This window comes from Trichomycterus rosablanca, chromosome 15, assembly GCF_030014385.1.
Source record: "Trichomycterus rosablanca isolate fTriRos1 chromosome 15, fTriRos1.hap1, whole genome shotgun sequence".
Lineage (NCBI taxonomy): Eukaryota > Metazoa > Chordata > Actinopteri > Siluriformes > Trichomycteridae > Trichomycterus > Trichomycterus rosablanca.
Window position 1 is genome coordinate 32,362,421 of NC_086002.1, and position 17,538 is coordinate 32,379,958.

Genomic DNA, 17,538 nt, shown 5'->3' on the forward strand with positions numbered 1-17,538 from the left:
CGCCGAGAACAGATCTTAATCATATACACACTAAACGTGACTGAGAGGTGATGAGCAGGACGCACCAAGAGGAGGATGAGGAGGGGAGGAAGTGAGGGCAGCATCGATGGGTTTCTCCTCTGTCCACTCGCCTCGATCACAGAGTCCAATTTCTGTAAACACAGAGGAAAAAAAACAAGTCTGAAAGGGCACAAATTTCCACAGTACATACTTCTAATTCACACACGCGAGACAGATCGAGAAGCCTTCTCAGAAGAGCAGCCACGCCTCCTCCTGAGACAGAGGCCACGCCTCCTCCTGAGACAGAGGCCACACCTCCTTCCAAGACAAATGGGACAGATACCACGTCCACTTCTGATACTAGTGGTACAGAGGCCACGCCTCTTCTGATAATAATAGGACAGAAGCCACGCCTCCTTCTGATAATAATAATATTAAGTACAGAGGCCACACCTTCTTTTGATACTAATGGTTACAGAAGCCACGCCTCCTTCTGATAATAATAGGAGAGGCCACACCTCCTTCCAAGACAAATGGGACAGATACCCCGCCCACTTATGATACTAATGGGACAGAGGCCACGCCTTCTTTCGAGACTAATGTGACACAGGCCACACCTCCTTCTGAGACTAATGGCACAGAGGCCACACCCACTTTTGATACTAATAAGTACAGAGGCCACGCCTCTCTCAGACTAATGGTACAGAGGCCACGCCTCTTTCTGAGACTAATTGTAAAGAGGCCACACCTTCTAAAACTAATGGGACAAAAGGGTACATAGGCCACGCCTCCTTCTGAGACTAATGGGACAGACGCCACGCCTCCTTCTAAGACTTCAGAGGCCACACCTCCTTTTGAGACTATGGTACAGAGGCCACGCCTCCTTCTCAGACTTCAGAGGCCACACCTCCTTTTGAGACTAATGGTACAGAGGCCACGCCTCCTTCTGAGACTAATGGTACAGAGGCCACGCCTCCTTCTGAGACTAATGGTACAGAGGCCACACCTCCTTTTGAGACTAATGGTACAGAGGCCACGCCTCCTTCTAAGACTTCAGAGGCCACACCTCCTTTTGAGACTAATGGTACAGAGGCCACGCCTCCTTCTGAGACTATGGTACAGAGGCCACGCCTCCTTTTGAGACTAATTGTAAAGAGGCCACACCTCCTTTTGAGACTAATGATACAGAGGCCACACCTCCTTCTGAGACTATGGTACAGAGGCCACGCCTCCTTTTGAGACTAATGTGTAGGACTAATTGGACGGAGGCCACGCCATCCTGGTCATGATGGCAGTGTGTCCAGTGCCACTTAAATACAGAGCGCGAGGCAGGACGACACCTGTCGCTGCCCACAGCCGAGCGAGCTCGGTATCGGTTACCTTGGCGACGACAAGGTGCTGCCTGGCCAGGTCTGTGTTTCCGCCCTGCTTGGCCTGAAGAGCGGCCAGTTTGTACTCCCTCTGTCGGGTCAGCACGCTGGCCTTCAGCTCTACAACACACACACACACACACACACACACACACACACACACACACACACACACACACACACACACACACAGTTCTGATCAAGCAGTTCTGACCAATCATAAACCAGGCTGAAGTAAGTGTGATACAGCTGGTGTGTGTGTATGTACCGGAATGCTGGGCGCTCGACTGAACAGGGGTCAAAGGTGATATCGCCGGCGTATCCGGCGTCACGGCCGGTGTTCTCTGATTGGACGGCAGCAGAAGCTGAGGTTTGGGTGCTGGCGGCGGTGCGCGTTCCGGTGCCGGTTCTTCCCGCTCTTTGACGGGCTCTTGGTTGGATTTGGCGCCGGTCGCGACCGGGGGCGGGATCTCCTCCTCGTCGATCGGTATTCCCTTCCTGGCGGACGCCAGCATGGACTGTAGCGTCTTTAGGCCGCGGTCGTACCTGCGAGCCTTGCTGCCCTCGCCCGCCGCATTGGCGTTGGAGATGGCCGTCTGGTACATGTCGATGCGCTCCTGCAGGCGCGACTCCAGCCCTCCCGGGGCGGCCGGGGCGTGGGCGGGCGCATGGGCGGGCGCGGGCGCCGGCTTTGGGGCGGGTTCCTCGTCGTCGTCGTCCAGGACCTCGTTCAGCTCGGCCTGAGTAGCACAAACACAGCGTGTTAGTATTAACTTATTCATTTTATTTCTTTATTTCTTATTAACAAAACTAGTTCTGATGGATTAACAAAATTAATAAACACTTTATAAAATTATAACATAGAATATTAACCACAAACGTTTAAAATGAAGAATTTAATCATTTAAAAACGTGTTTACCTGGTTAAACGATACAATTCTTGAGCTGTATTCCAAAAAACCTTAATACTAAATACGTAGTGCACTAAATAGGCTGCGGTTTAGGTATAATACACACTATGTAGGGCATTTATAAAGTGAACATGGAGTTAAATCGGATACAGCCAGCGCTATTTTTACACTGATAATCAAATTTCACATATAATGAGCTGAAATGAAATGTAATTTCAAACAGGAGGGGGAGGTATATCCTCTTTATTATTTAGATATGCTCAAATCCCCTTTCAATATACTGACTTAAGATTTAAATAATAATTACATATATATAATACGTGTATTATATTATACGTATAATAACTACCAGAAGGTCGGCGTCGTTCTCCAGGTCGGCGGCGTCCTCCCCGTCCTCGTCCAGGTCTTTCATGCACAGAGCGGCCATGCGCTCGATTTCATCCATGCCAACCGAAGCTGAGATTATTACACGTGCACACAAAAAATAATAATAGTAAAATAAATAAATAAATAAATAAATTCACCATTTTAATTCTGTTCCTGCTGTTGTGATCTATTCTCACTTTTTCCGCCGGGTTTCTTGCCACCTCCACCACCTCCACCTCCCATCAGAGCGAGGAGCTCGGCCTCCAGCTCCTCCTCGTTTCCTCCAGAGTCGTCCAGGCCCCCGTCCGGAGACAGATCCAACAGCAGGCCCATCTGAGAGAGTCAGAAGAATAAAGAAAGAAAATCAAGGCGATTGTAAACCAGGTGGTTCTCAGGTTACGGTCGGTCATTAGTGGTAATAATGGACGTTACCTGTTTGGCCCGGGCAGCTCCTTGGCCTTTCGGTGGAGGGTTTCGACTTCTGTTCATAGTGTCGATTGGACCTCAGAGCTAAACCCAAAGACAAAGAGAAGAATCAGACATCAGGTCACAGGGTTTATTCAATTTCACATTTTTCCAGCCACTTTATTAGGAAAACCTGTTCGTTTATGTAATTATTTACTCTGCCAGTCAAGTGACGGCAGTGTAATCCACAAATCAAGAGCTTTATTTAGCGTTCACATAGAAAATCAGGCCACAGTCTCTAAACGGTGCAAAAAAACGTCCAGAGAGCGGCAGTTCTGTCAGCAGTAATGTCCTATTAATGAAAGATTGTTAATTAGCATAGCCAGTCTGGTCATGTGTCATGACTAGAGCTTGATTTGTATTTCAGTGGGCTCACCAGTCCCTAGATCTGAATTTAATGGAGCATTTTGTTTATACCTGGAATCTTCAATATGAAGGTGCAACTGACTAAACAAGTTCTGATGAATTACCTGATAGAACTGAAGTCCAGCTAACTACACTGTATATAAAAATTTATAAATTATAAATCTACTAACATGATAAAACACAAGATATTAAACATAAACGTTTAAATTGGGACATTTGATCACTTAATAACATGTTGACACGGTAAAAAGGTAAAACAGTCAGGCTGGATTCCAAAAAACCTTCCTACTAAATTAGTGCACTATGTAGACAACATCAAACGCGGTATCATACACACTATCTAGGGAAATAAAAAAGGGAAGATGGAGTTAAATCGGATACAGCCGGCGTTATTTTGAGCTAAATGCTAACAAGCAAAAATACGTCAATTTTCGTGATTTCGGAAGGAAACTCGTACCTTTAGTGTGTGTTCTGGGATCCGTTATGAAGTAATATATTGTATTAAAGTCAGAAATGTATTAGTTTAATCAAAATAAACACTGAACTGTTTACTGCTGCTGGGACTCCTGCTACTTCCTAGTTTTCCCCTCGTTTTCAGTAGCAAGCCCGTTCCTGCCACCTACAGGGAAACACCTAATGGCTCAAATGTTGAATTTAGAGACACAAAATCCTAAAATAAAAGTGCCAAAATCCAACAATTAAGGTTAGAACTGCTTACTTGAGCTTGGGCTCTTTTCCTGTGGTCAGGATTGGGCTTCCGTGAGGTAACACAACCTTCCTGGACAGGGCAACAACACACATTCTTAAATAAAATTAAATCTTGGAGTCGATTCCACAAAATGATTCCACGATAATACACAGAAATAAAACAAATAGTGCAGTAGTGAATAAATAAACCCTATAGACAGAAGTATGTGGGCATCTAACCATGCTTGTTGGGAATACCAATCCAAAACCTATTGTTATATTACTATAACAGCCTCCATTTATCTGGAAAGGCTAAATTTCCAAATAAATGGATAAAATAAACATTCCTTTAAGATACATTTGTCCTGTGAAACTGCTAGAGCCTTGACATCTTCACATTATGCTTTAAAGGTGATCCTGAAGGTTCTTTGTTGGATTTGGTGACTGGGGAGGTCATTGAAGATCTGTTGAGTTGTGCTTTGTGACATGGTGCGTTTTCATGTTGGCCATAAAGGAAGATGGTTAAAGAAGGTAAAGATGAATAGCCAGTTCGGTCATGTGTCAATCCAGAATGCACAACACGTCAAACCTTGGGGCAGATATTTTACAACACGCCGGGTCTGCCAACAAGAGAAATCTAAAGTTACAGTAGGCACAGGCTCACCAAACCTCACCAGCCTGGAAAAACACTGAATTCCGAATCAACAGCTTGGGGAATGTTTAGTTGGCGCCAATCGAACGTTATGTGAATTCGACAGCTAGTTTTTCAATTCAATCTTGTTAATTAAACTGGTAAATTGTGACCGTAAAGGAAGACGGTCAGCTACAATGCTGGGTGAACAAGTCGATTGGTATTAGGGGCACAATTGCCACATGATCACACAACCATCATTTGCCTGAATTGTAACACACTTAAACCAGTTATTACACCAAGGGGCAATTTCTAGTAGCCTATTTGCCTAGAGAAAGGAAAACTAGGATACCCTAATGCACAATTCCTAACAGGCAGTGACCTAGAGCAAGAATTAAACCAAGATATTCAAGGTTTTGCCTCACAAAACCATGATTACAGTAAAGTGAATCAGAGCTGTTAATTCGAAGAACTTTGGAGTCGACTCCGATTCCGACTCCGATTCTGAATGTGAATCTGATTCCGAAACCGTATTTGTAAAACTCTTTTTGATTCATGATTTAAAAATAACAAAAATAATATATTTCTTAAACAATTACTTCAGTATATATTCTTGTTTTTTATATAAAATACATAACTGAACCAGTTGAATCAATTGCAAATGTTCGTAATTGACTCCTGAGCTTGATTCAATTCCCGATTCCCACTGCTTGGAATCGACTCTTTTTGACAGAACTTCCTAACTCGACTCCCAGCGAATGAAGTAAATTTGAAATTAAAATTAAAATTTGATGGTTTTATGAGGTAAAAGTAGCTTATTAAAGTTAAAGTTAAGTAGCTAAAAGTAAATAATAACAGGTAAGTGGTTAGCTAGTCAGCTAGCTAACTGATAGTAACCACCAAGCTAAACATTTTAATGTACAGATTAGCATGCTAAATTACAGTTACGTGTGTTAAGGCTCTATTATTGAATTTTTATTAAAAAAATAACATATTTTGAAATATTTTACAGGTATTTATTCATATAAACCATAAGACAGTTGTGTGGAGTCAGAATGAAAAGAAAGGCACAAAGCACAGGTTTGCTTAGCAATGTTTTTATTATAAAATGTATTTAATTTATTAGCTTCTGACAGTGTTGTGGTGTAAATAATGGTTTTAAATATTCAAATATATATATATTTTCTATTTGTTCAAAAATGTTGTCACATTTCCCCTCAGTGTTCTGCAAATAATGAAGCAATGAATAACTACCACTCACTGTCCATGTTATCAGCTCCACTTACCATATAAAAGCACTTTGTAGTTCTACAATTACTGACTGTAGTCCATCTGTTTCTCTACATGCTTTGTTACCCCCTTTCATGCTGTTCTTCAATGGTCAGGACCCCCACAGGACCACCACAGAGCAGGTATTATTTAGGTGGTGGATCATTCTCAGCACTGCAGTGACACTGACATGGTGGTGGTATGAGTGTCCACTCACTGTCCACTCTATTAGACACTCCTACCTAGCTGGTCCACCTTGTAGATGTGAAGTCAGAGACGATCGCTCATCTATTGCTGCTGTTTGAGTCGGTCGTCTTCTAGACCTTCATCGGTGGACACAGGACGCTGCCCACGGGGCGCTGTTGGCTGGATATTTTTGGTTGGTGGACCACTCAGTCCAGCAGGGACAGTGAGGTGTTTAAAAACTCCACACATACCAGCACAACACACACTAACACACCACCACCATGTCAGTGTCACTGCAGTGCTGAGAATCATCCAGCACCTAAATAATACCTGCTCTGTGGTGGTCCTGTGGGGGTCCTGACCATTGAAGAACAGGGTGAAAGGGGGTAACAAAGCATGCAGAGAAACAGATGGACTACAGTCAGTAAATGTTGAACTACAAAGTGCTGATAAAATGGACAGTGAGTGTAGAAACAAGGAGGTGGTTTTAATGTTATGGCTGATCGGTGTATTTTGATTGACAATAACTCCTCATTCCATCAGAGTTCAAGCCCCCTCATCCTAGAGAATTTACAGGAGGTAATCAGGAGAGCACGGAGAGCGCCACCTCTGCTGAAACGACAGAGCCACGGCCTGTTGAATGTGACCAGGTACTTCCTGCTGTGCAGATGTTGGTCCCTTAGGCTGATGGCAACCTAAGAGCACCTTATATGTTACTACATTAGTAAAAAAACAAAGGTTACATGTTAGCTAATCTTCCCTGTTTTTGTTTTGTTTGTATTCTGTCTCTGGAACTGAACTCCTTCTGGACAAGTCTAAACAACATCGGTTAGAACGTAGCAAAGAGGAATCTGTCCATTCAAATGAACAAGACATTGTCTCCGGTCCTAGTAGAACCCTTCTTGATATGGAACAATCCAACGTCAACACGATGGAAACTGAAGAGTCGAACAGTTACACTAAAATCGAGACCCAGGACAAGTCAGATTTGGAAGATGCCATCATAGAGCATCAATTGGACAAAGTAGACAGTGAAACCAAGATGATCTCTAGTCCTGAACCACAGACATCTCAAGTAGCCCAAAGCTCCTCAAACCTTCCTTCCACCGAACATCCCTCTGACGGAACTGAAGAGGAACCTCTTTGTGAAGAAGTCAAAGAACCCAAAAATGAGCATCCACAGAGTATACCTGCCACAGTCGATAACGGTTCCAGCGCAGAGACCGAAATCGTGGAGCCCCCAGCAAGGAAGAGGATAAAAAGGAGGATGGGAATGTGTGGGCTTGGAGACAGAAAGAGGAGAATCCATATTGGAGGGGAGACTTTTAGACAGGTTCCTATTGGAAGAGCGAAGGAAGAAGGAGCCGAAGCAGCCCGTAAAGGAGGTGTAGATGTACAACAAAGTTCACCAGAAGATGGTACCCTGGTGACTGGGTTAGAAACAACTCTGGGAGAAGAGAAGAGAGAGTTGGATGACGCAGGAACTCTGGGAGAAACTCGTACAGAAAATAGAAGTGATGTAATAAACAATACAACGCAGGAGAACGATAGTTACATGATGATAGAGAGTGAAGGAACCTCAGGAGAAGCTCATGCAGAGGACACAGATGTACTAAAAGACGACACCTTGGAGAAGAACGGCAGCTCTGAAGTTGATGTAAAGAGCAATGGATCCTCACTGATGGATGACGAAGAAGCGATTGGGAAAGCATACAAGGGCAATGAGAACATCTCTGAGGAGAACAATGAAGGAGGTATAGAACCAGCCTTGGAAGAACATGGAGAAGAACCGATCAGCGACACTGTAGAGGAAAATCAGGGTTCTGCAGTGGTGGATGATGAAAGAACCACAGAAGACCCTTTCAAACAAAACGAGAACATATTGAAATTGAACACCTTAGAGGAATACGGTGGTTCTAATCTGATGGTTGAAGGAACTATGGAGGAACATCAGACAGATAAGGAGAACAGTTCTGCAGTGATGAATGATAGAGGAAAATTGGAAAAACTACCCAAAGATATTGTCTTAGATGAGAAGAACGTTGTGCCTTTTGAGATAGACAGTGAGCAAGTTGCAAAAAATGGTTCTACCCTGATGGGTAACGATGAATCTGTAGAAGAACCTGGTGCTGGTTTAGAAAACAAGGGTTCTGTACTTACGGATACTGAAGGAACCTTGGAAGAGGATGGTGATGCTTTTAAAAAGGATGAAGGTACCACTCGACAAGTGGTGTTAGACCAAGATTGCAAACTGGCAGATCAATCTGAGGGAATGGTGCAAGCACCCTTAAGCCCTATCGTTGAGCACCACCTGATCAGGGTCCGAGATGGACCGTCTGTTAGAAATGACCAGGAGCCAAAGTTCTTTGCTGAGCTTGATGCTGGTGACAAATTGATTGACGATACCACTGAGGTCACGAAGGAAGAACCTGAGGAAGAACTTTCAAAGGAAGAGAGAGGTGTGCCTACCAAGGACGCTTGTAGAAGTCCTGTTCAAGTCCTTCAGGAGGTCCACCTGGGATGTCCGGAGGTTCTACTCGCTCTGGAAGAAGTTAAAACAGTAGATGATCAAAGTCCACCAAGTTCTGTTGCGCACAAGGTTTCCCATGACCCTGAGCTTAACAAACTGAGCGAACAAACCGAGGACCGTCAGGACCGTGATGAGACCGCTCCAGCCCAGCTGATTGGAGAGAAACGCAGTGCAGAAGATTACCAGAAAGGTGCAGAATTACCTGAAGCGCCAACTATGCCAGGACCAGAGGATGATGAGTTGGCTCGAGAGGGACTCAACCGTACAGAAGAGCTCAGAGTGGCTACAGGACCAGCTAGTGGTCTGGAGGACGACATGCATGTAAGTGCGGTGAAACAGTCGACTAAAAGACAGCTTAAAGTTATCTGAGTTTAATTGATTGTTTACATTTAATTGGCTTGTGTAGCTAGCAAGCTTCTATTAGCCTGTTAAGCTACAAGGAACAAAGGCAAGACGTATGCTAGCAAATGCATTAGAACCAAGAACCATGCATTGACTCTGTACCTTAAGGCTTTAATACTAGTCACATCCCACTTCTGGCACCAGATAAAGTGTGCCAGTTCAGAGGGGACATGTGACCCATGTCCTAATCTGGTCACCTCCAATTCCCACTTGCACAACCCCTAATTTGATCAAGGAGGGTTGGCTGACCACACCCCCCTCCGACGAATCTGTGTTTGCTTCTTGTCACCTGCCAGCATTGGGTTCCCAAAAAGAGGCGTATTGGGTATGGAGAGCCACACTAAGCTCCAGTCGACCATGTGACCTTACATGTAGGCATTCTGACCAATCCTAGAGGTCATATCGCAGTGGGAGCAGTAAGAGACCCTGTCAGACCTTCCCATCCTCAAACACCACCAGTTGTGTTTGTGTGGACGACTCGACAAGAGATTCAGACTCGCACGCCAGCGTGATAGACCTCTGAGCCAACTGAGCGCCCAGGTTCATCATCGTTGGCGCATTTGCGGTCTCTACCGGCTGGTCGAGAGATGGTCGATTCACGACAGTAGTGCGTGACTCTCCATACATGATACTGCTCCCTCTGAGAGACTCCGTCTCTAGCAGGTGGAAAGAAGTGGTCAGCGAATCTCCTTGTTCAGGGTGGGAGAATTGGATATGACTAAGTTGGGCGGAATGAGAAAACAATAAAAATAAAATTCTCGCTGTTGTTGACCGGCAGCTCGGTGACCCCACGCCGACCCCGGATCCTGGTGGGCTAGTTTATGGACCGGACTCGTCGGCTGTGCTGCCGCTTCACTCCGTGAGCGACTCCCAACTCCACGACATCGCAGCAAGGTGAGCGAGGGGGTGAAGTGCATCATGGGAGACTTGACTACACGATGCCGATCTAAGACACCCGGAACGATTTGTTTTTATCGCAGCATGGAGATGGAGGATCGTTTTTTCCACGAAGGGTTTGAGGAGCAGGAGGACGCTACGGAGCTCGTCCGTGGCCTCGTCGGAGAGCTCTCGTCTTTGAAGTAAGAGTCGTGGGGCGTTTGTAAGGGTGGGGGGCACCTACGTGGTATTCCAGTTACCTAAATGACGTAAGGTAACACCGCCGCTGAGATCCGGGTTCAAATCTACACAGTCTAGACAGACAGGAACCGGACCAACCGTGGCCACCAGGATTAAACGGTTGATGTGAATACAATGAAAAATACCAAACATACTCCTTCCTTCTCGTACTCCAAACCATCCCAACCAATTCACCATCTCAACCCTAAAAAATAAAACCCAACGTTCATCTATTTAGCATCAGTAATTGCTTCGTTTTATCTTATATAAGAGGTCAGGTGGGTCCAGGGGCACAGCGTAGGGTAGGAATACTTACCCTACCAGATTGAGATGGCAGGTCACTACAGGGCATCGCATTTAGGGTGAAACCCAATCAGACAGGGAAAGACCGTTGCCCCAAAGCAAGAATGGAGTGACCCTCAAGGCTCCAGGGTCCAGCAGTCAGTCTCAGGCAAATCAGTTCTAGGAGTTGAACAGACAGAACTGATCAGATGTCGCTGGGTCAAACCCAACCGGACATGACAAGGAGATTTGAACCCGGCTCTCCCGGATGGTGCCGGTGGTGCCGTTTAGCTTACGCTCGGTGTGTTCTCTCTCTTTTCCTCTTCTAAAACTCGCTCAGCCGTACGGTGATGGCTGCGCACCGGGAAACGGAGCTCCTGCGCCGTGGCAACAGACTTCCCAAGCCTCAGATCCGCCGCAGCGCCGCCCCCCGGCACGCCGAGATGTAACGTCCACACACGGTCACCGTATACATCTACTCGATTCCAGATCCCAAGACTAGCACTCTACCAGAGAGCCGCACCGCATACGGGTTTAAACACACCATGCTCACTACGGATCATCCACCAACAACCTCCCTCCCTCCCTCCCTCAGGCATGGCCAGTTCTGCCAAACAGTGAGCACGCTTAGATAGATCACATGGTCCAAAAGTGCCTCAGTGAGGGAAATAAGCATGAAAAACATTTTGGGATGGTATTTAAAGAAATTTTTTTAGGTGAGGTTAGGTTAGCTTTTATAGCTCCAGTGCTAAACTATGTTACAAATTACAGAACAACGACATGTCCTGGTTAAAGTAGGGTTTGGTTTTGTTGAACTACGAGTTAAATGTTTTTATTTGGTTAGTTTTGATTCAGAAGAGCTTCGGATTTTCTGGTTCTTTAGTTCCAGAACTTTCTCTTACAGTTCAGTATGTTCGTGGTTGAATAAAATTTCACGTGAGTTGTTTTGAGTTTGAATGGTATTAAACGCGAATTCTTCCTCCCCATCGAGAGAAGATCAGCCTGTAATACATCATCTTTGCCCTGATTTTCGCTCGCCGAGAAGTCGTCGCTAGATGTGGCAGCTCGGAGGCAACTCGGCGTTCGCTCTGGGATCGGAAGTCGGCTCTCGATCGCTACGCGTGGACCGTTCAACGTCTCGATCTGAGCGGCTCGCAGACTCAAGAAAAACATCTAGCGTGTTAAATATCTGGACCTGTCGGCGACGTCAAAATCGTACACAACGACTTAACAGACTCCAGATTACAAGAGATGCAGTCGTGTAGTGTGAACTTGGCATAAGACACTAAACATATTTGACTAGAGATTATTAGAAAAGACCTAGAGTGTACTATCACTTTTAGACAACCGTTTAACAAAAATAAAGAGACAGCATAAACACGTCGTAAATCTTTACTTTGCGACCCTGTGAGCCCGGGTCGCAGGGTCGTAAAGCAAACGACTCCTTCTAAAGCCGATAAACTCTCGAGCTGTTGAAGTCTGAACGTTTTGCTCCAGAGATTATCAAGAGATTAAGGTGGTTTAGTGGAATTAGGACTGTTATTACTTCAAAAACACAAACACAAAAAGACGAAGGCAGGAAGGTCAGTATAAACGTATTATTATTATTAGACATTAAAATATAAAGACAAGCAAAGCAAACAAGCAAAGATGTTCATCATGCAAAAGCGTACAGGTTTTTTTTTTTTTTAAGTTACACAAAATATTACCAAAAAAACTTTTAAAAGTCGTAAGTCATGCAAAATCGTATTTTTTTAAAGATATACAGATATAAAACTCCTGTACGTCAACGTCGCTTCAACAAAACAAAACATCTATAAAAACTCTAAAGACGAAGTAAAAGGTTTAGCTACTCGAATCCTCCCGTCACGGTTTGACCGCGTCGAGTCGGACGGCGTCTGTTCAAGGCACGAGCATCAAATAAACACACAAACCAAACGTAAAAGTAAAATCTACAACCACACACCGAAAAAAGTGCAAAACACACAATCAAAAAGTGCTCAAATGAGAAACGAAGAAGTCGAACTCGCGCCATGCCGAGCTCTACAGTCCGGTACGGACCGGATTTCACTTAAAAAAACAACCTAAAACTTAAGAGCCACGACCAAAGTCTAAAAAAGTCCAGCGTCGTTGACGGAGATTGTCCTTTTTAAAAGATGACATCACACTTCGCCTGATTATGACGTCATAACCGGGTCGGTATCACGTCAGCCTCTGTGGTTTGTCTGCGACCTCTGATCGAAGCCTCTCCCCTGGATGCTGGGGGACATAAAAGAAGCTTGAATCAGACCGAGCTCTAGCTCATAACGTAGCTGCTGTAGTCTAGTGGTTGAGGTACTGGACTAGTCATCGAAAGGTCTCTGGATCAAGCCCCACCAATTCCAGGTTGCCACTGTTGGACCCTTGAGCGAGGTCCTTAACCCTCAATTGCTTAGACAGTGTACTCTCACAGTAGTGTAAGTCGCTTTGGATAAAAGCATTCGCTTATGGCAAGTTGGTGTTGGTGTTGGTGGGGCTTGAACCAGCAATCTTCTGCTAGATTGCTAGTCCAGTACTTCAACCCAGGGTTCTTGGTGGTGATGCCAAATTTAAAGGTGTTCTAACTGGAACCTTTTTGTTGCCAAAGATTCAGATTAGTGGACGTTTATAATTACAGGACATCAAAAACAGGTTCTCAGGTGACTCTTAATCGGGGAGGTGTGGTCACCTGGTCAACTTTATATATAAGCTACACAAACAAAGCCACAGAGGAACCTTTTTGGTCCTCTAAGGAACCCTAGTTCCAGAAATGTTTACTCTCGGTGGGTCCAAATTGTATTTTTGAGGATGAAAAGGAACCATCAAGGATCCACCATGCCACCACCACAGAGGAACCTTCTTGGTTCACTAAGGAACCCTAGTTCCAGAAATTTTTATTCCCAGTGGGTCCAAATTGTATTCTTGAAAATGAAAAGGAACCATAAAGGAATTCTTTTTGGCACCTACAATTTAATCTGGTTCTTCAGGAACCTTTTCTGAAAGGCTCTTCTGTTCTTGCAGAGGTGGAAAGTAACGAATGACATTTACTGGCTTTACTGTAACTGAGTAGTTTTTTTGTGTACTTGTACTTTTTGAAGTAGATTTTACAGCCTGTAATTTTACTTTTACTTAAGTATGTTTTGTATTAAGAAATGTAATTCGCTACATTTGAAATAACATCCGTTACTGAGTAAAAACAAAAAAAGAAAACAATAAAAAAGTCGACATTAAACCGGCCCGTTAGGCTGTTTGATCCGGCCCGCTGAGCATTTACGCATTTGTGTGCTTTAGAGTCGGGCTTGCGAACTGAATCACTGAGTTAACGAGTCAGAAACGACTCACTCTGTTTCATTATGATGTTGTGCATAAACAACTCCATGAATCGGTTCATTTGGTGAAGAGATTCAGATGTATAAACCAATCAGAGCTTCAGAATTCACATTCTGGGCGGAATTTCAATCTCTTCCTTCATTGGTTGTTCTATAAATGACAGTTTAGTGAACGAATCACCAATTTAAGCTTTTTACCGGGAAAGCCGAGAGAATAAATGATCTACAATAGTTTTCATTAGTTAGGTGGATAAAACAGTTGGGTCGGGATTTATATATTCTGGAAACATACAAGATGCTCTTATATAAAGTGGATTATATCCATAATGGAACAACACACGGATATAGATCAGGTAAGCAGATAAGTGGTTATGATTTTCTGTTGCTGCGTGACTGATCTGGGTCGCGGTTCTGCTGTTTACGGTTGGCTTTTATTTTGCAACGATAGCAAAGCATTATGAAATATTGTGATTTTTTATGTTCATTTATTTTTGAGTATTTATTTAAGTAAAACGAAGCATAAATGTGATTGTGAGATTCTGCTGGTTTGTTTTGGATTTTGATCATGTTCCTATGACGGTGTAAGACCCGTTATATTTTTTATAGGTGCAATCCTAACCACCTAACCCTGTTATTGAGGATAAACAGAAATAATGCTGTTTTGAATTGATAAGAGCAGTTGCAGTCTGTTAGGTGTGTAGAGGTTAAATCCACACATGAACTGCTAATATGCTGCATGGCTGGTGAGGTCGGACGTTCCTCCTTCTGTTAAAAAAGTAACGAAGTAATGTTTACTCTGAGTACATTTTAAATGAGTTACTTTTTACTTGAGTAGATTTTTAGACTAGTATTTTTACTCGTACTTAAGTAAAAAATCATTAAAGTAATAGTACTTTTACTTGAGTACAATATTTTAGTACTCTTTCCACCTCTGTGTTCTTGATAGAACTTTCAGGAACCAACTGAAAAACCAAGTCGTTCTTTGGGGGGTTTAATGGTTCCAGGAAGAGTTTTTGTCGTCTACCTACAATTTAATCTGGTTTCACTGGAACCTTGTTTAAGATAAAAAAAAAACTCTTCTTGACAGAACGTTCAGGAACCAACTGAAGAACCAAGGCTTTACTTATGTTGGATTTCTAGAACTGTGCTACACAAACAAACCCTGAGAGAAACCTTTTTGGTCCTCTAAGGAACCCTAGTTCCAGAAATGTTTATTCCTGGTGGGTCCAAATTATATTTTTGAAGATAAAAAAGGAACCATCAAGGTTTCTTCATGGTACCACCACAAGGATCCTTTTCTGAAAAGGCTCTTCTGTTCTTGATAGAACTTTCAGGAACCAACTGAAAAATCAAGTCGTTCTTTTGGGTTTAATGGAAGAGTTCTTGTTGTCTACTTACAATTTAATCTGGTTCTACTGGAACCTTGTTTGGGGATAAATAAAAGCTCTTCTTGATAGAGCTTTCAGGAACCAACGGAAGAACCAAGTCTTTATCTACTGTTGGTTGAAGAAAGAGTTCTTTGCATTTCTAGAACTTTGCTACACAAACAAACCCACAGAGGAACCTTTCTGGTTCGCTTAGGAACCGTATTTGGGTCCATAAAGGTTCCTCCATGGCACCACCACGAGGAACCTTTTCTGAAAAGGCTCTTCTGTTCTTGATAGAACTTTCAGGAACCAACTGAAAAATCAAGGCGTTCTTTTGGGGCTTTAATAGTTCCAGGCAGAATCATTTCTACTTCCAGGAACCAACTGAAGAACCAAGTCTTTTCTTACTGTTGGTTAAAGAAAGAGTTCTTTGCATTTCTAGAACTGTGCTACACAAACAAACCCAAAGAGGAACCTTCTTGGTCCGCTAAGGAACCCTAGTTGCAGAAATGTTTATTCCTGGTGGATCCAAATTGTATTTTTGAAGATGTATAGATACTTTACAGAACCATAAATGTAAAGGGTTCTTATCGCCCATCTACAATTTAATCTGGTTCTACAGGAACCTTTTCTGAAAGGCTCTTCTGTTCTTAATAGAACTTCCAGGAACCAACTAAGGAACCAAGGCTTTACTTATGTTGGATTTCTAGAACTGTGCTACACAAACAAACCCTCAGAGGAACCTTTTTGGTCCTCTAAGGAACCCTAGTTCCAGAAATGTTTATTTGTATTTTTGTCATGGTACCACCACAAGGAACCTTTTCTAAAAAGGCTCTCCAGATAGATGAAATAAAAGCTCTTCTTGATAGAACCTTTAGGAACCAACTGAAAAACCAAGTCGTTCTTTTGGGGCTTTAATAGTTCCAGGCAGAATCATTTCTACTTTCAGGAACCAACTGAAGAACCAAGTCTTTTCTTACTGTTGGTTAAAGAAAGAGTTCTTTGCATTTCTAGAACTTTGCTACACAAACAAACCCACAGAGGAACATTTTTGGTTCACTTAGGAACCGTATTTGGGTCCAAATTGTATTTCTGAAGATGAAAAAGGAACCATCAAGGTTCCTCCATGGCACCAGCACAAGGAACATTTCTGGCATATATAACATAAAGAACAATACCTGTTATCTCCCACGCTGAGTGTCCGTGATTACCGGGTGTACACCGACTTGTAGGCGGGATCCACTCGCGGGCAGAAGCGCCTGGTGTGCGCGCGGTCTCCGGTGGCCCCGCACAGCGGGCACACGTACCTGCGCAGGTATGGACACTCCACCAGTCCGGCGCGCCCCTTCAGCCTGTGGGACGTGTACACGCTCTCACTCTCGCCGTTGTGTTTGCAGAAGTTGCAGAACTTGGCAGGTGGAGGGTGCACGGCGCCGGAGGCTCTCGGTGGGCTCATCACAGACGTCCCGGGATCGGGGAGACTCTCGGCCGGGTCGTGCTCGCGGTCCTCCACGCGGTGTCGCGGCGGCGGCGGCCGGCTCCCCTCCCTCATAGCGCGCACCGTGTCCGCCAAGCCCATGTAGTCGCGCCACGGCTGGAAGTCCCGCTCTGGTTCGGACTCCATGGAGCCGTGAGCTGACAGGATGAAGCGCAGTAAGGAGAACACCATCTCACCGGGAGTGGGGAGCGGGGAACGGGGCACCCACTTCCCCGAAATAGAGGCGCACGCGTGGGGTGCGTGACTGATGTGAGGCGCCCGGAGCAATAATCACCGTTCACCTGGTACCGCTGGAACATTCGGCGAGGAATCGGTTCACCTCCAAACGACTCTTTCAATTCACTCGGTTGATTCTTAGTGACTTAGCTTTTAAATATCCTTTATTTAGGGTCAGGGTCGCGGTGGGTTCACATAGCGCTGATCCATTACATATATACACCTAGAGGCGATCAAGCCTCGCCAACACACCTTCTGCATTCATATTTATAGTGACCGCTTAACCCTGGTCAGGGTCGCGGTGGGTTCACATAGCGCCGATCCATTACATACATATACCCAACTGGAGGAGATCAAGCCTCGCCAACACACCTTCTGCATTCATGACCTAACTTTTAAATATCCTTTATTCATAGTGACCGCTTGACCCTGGTCAGGGTCTCAGTGGGGTTCCAGCACGCCCATCCATTACATATACCCAACTGGAGGAGATCAAGATTCGCCAACACACCTTCTGCATTCCTGACTT

The 17,538-nt window shown here is 44.3% G+C and overlaps 3 protein-coding genes across 4 annotated transcripts in view; 1 reads left to right on the forward strand and 2 right to left on the reverse strand.

The window, feature by feature from the left end:
• Positions 1-4,059, reverse strand: part of LOC134328487 (coiled-coil and C2 domain-containing protein 1A-like) — a 5,309-nt gene extending 1,250 nt beyond the window's left edge. The window contains exons 1-7 of the mRNA XM_063009579.1: positions 3,936-4,059; positions 3,080-3,157; positions 2,845-2,980; positions 2,631-2,737; positions 1,639-2,110; positions 1,381-1,490; positions 66-152 (exon numbers count right to left, since the gene is read on the reverse strand). Of these exons, the coding sequence (XP_062865649.1) occupies positions 66-152; positions 1,381-1,490; positions 1,639-2,110; positions 2,631-2,737; positions 2,845-2,980; positions 3,080-3,136 (969 nt within the window). The 5' untranslated portion in view covers positions 3,137-3,157; positions 3,936-4,059. The remainder of the gene's footprint in view (positions 1-65; positions 153-1,380; positions 1,491-1,638; positions 2,111-2,630; positions 2,738-2,844; positions 2,981-3,079; positions 3,158-3,935) is intronic.
• A 1,415-nt stretch (positions 4,060-5,474) lies between these two features.
• On the forward strand, positions 5,475-11,526 carry LOC134329453 (uncharacterized). Of its 2 annotated transcripts, none has more exons than XM_063010730.1 (7): positions 5,475-5,559; positions 5,809-5,876; positions 6,795-6,901; positions 7,066-9,102; positions 9,962-10,077; positions 10,164-10,262; positions 10,922-11,526. In XM_063010730.1, the coding sequence occupies exons 2-7, from the start codon at positions 5,852-5,854 to the stop codon at positions 11,028-11,030; spliced, it is 2,493 nt and encodes an 830-aa protein (XP_062866800.1). In that variant the 5' UTR covers positions 5,475-5,559; positions 5,809-5,851; the 3' UTR covers positions 11,031-11,526. The 2 variants fall into 2 exon arrangements, with proteins under 2 accessions (XP_062866800.1, XP_062866801.1); XM_063010731.1 differs by lacking the exon at positions 5,475-5,559 and adding an exon at positions 5,612-5,654.
• A 788-nt stretch (positions 11,527-12,314) lies between these two features.
• On the reverse strand, positions 12,315-16,988 carry nanos3 (nanos homolog 3). Its single transcript, XM_063010769.1, has 2 exons — positions 16,474-16,988; positions 12,315-12,840 (listed from the first exon to the last, which is right to left on the reverse strand). Exon 1 carries the CDS (start codon positions 16,962-16,964, stop codon positions 16,503-16,505), a length of 462 nt encoding a protein of 153 aa, XP_062866839.1. The 5' UTR covers positions 16,965-16,988; the 3' UTR covers positions 12,315-12,840; positions 16,474-16,502.
• Between the last annotated feature and the right edge of the window lie 550 nt (positions 16,989-17,538).

What these genes read in the sequence shown, in the direction of transcription:
- LOC134329453 (XM_063010730.1), top strand. Translation starts at nt 5,852, where the DNA reads ATGAAAAGAAAGGCACAAAGCACAG. An exon ending in GTCTGGAGGACGACATGCAT is followed by an intron (nt 9,103 to 9,961) that starts GTAAGTGCGGTG and finishes GTTGACCGGCAG; the next exon opens with CTCGGTGACCCCACGCCGAC. An exon ending in CTCCACGACATCGCAGCAAG is followed by an intron (nt 10,078 to 10,163) that starts GTGAGCGAGGGG and finishes TTTTTATCGCAG; the next exon opens with CATGGAGATGGAGGATCGTT.
- nanos3 (XM_063010769.1), bottom strand. Translation starts at nt 16,964, where the DNA reads ATGGTGTTCTCCTTACTGCGCTTCATCCTGTCAGCTCACGGCTCCATG.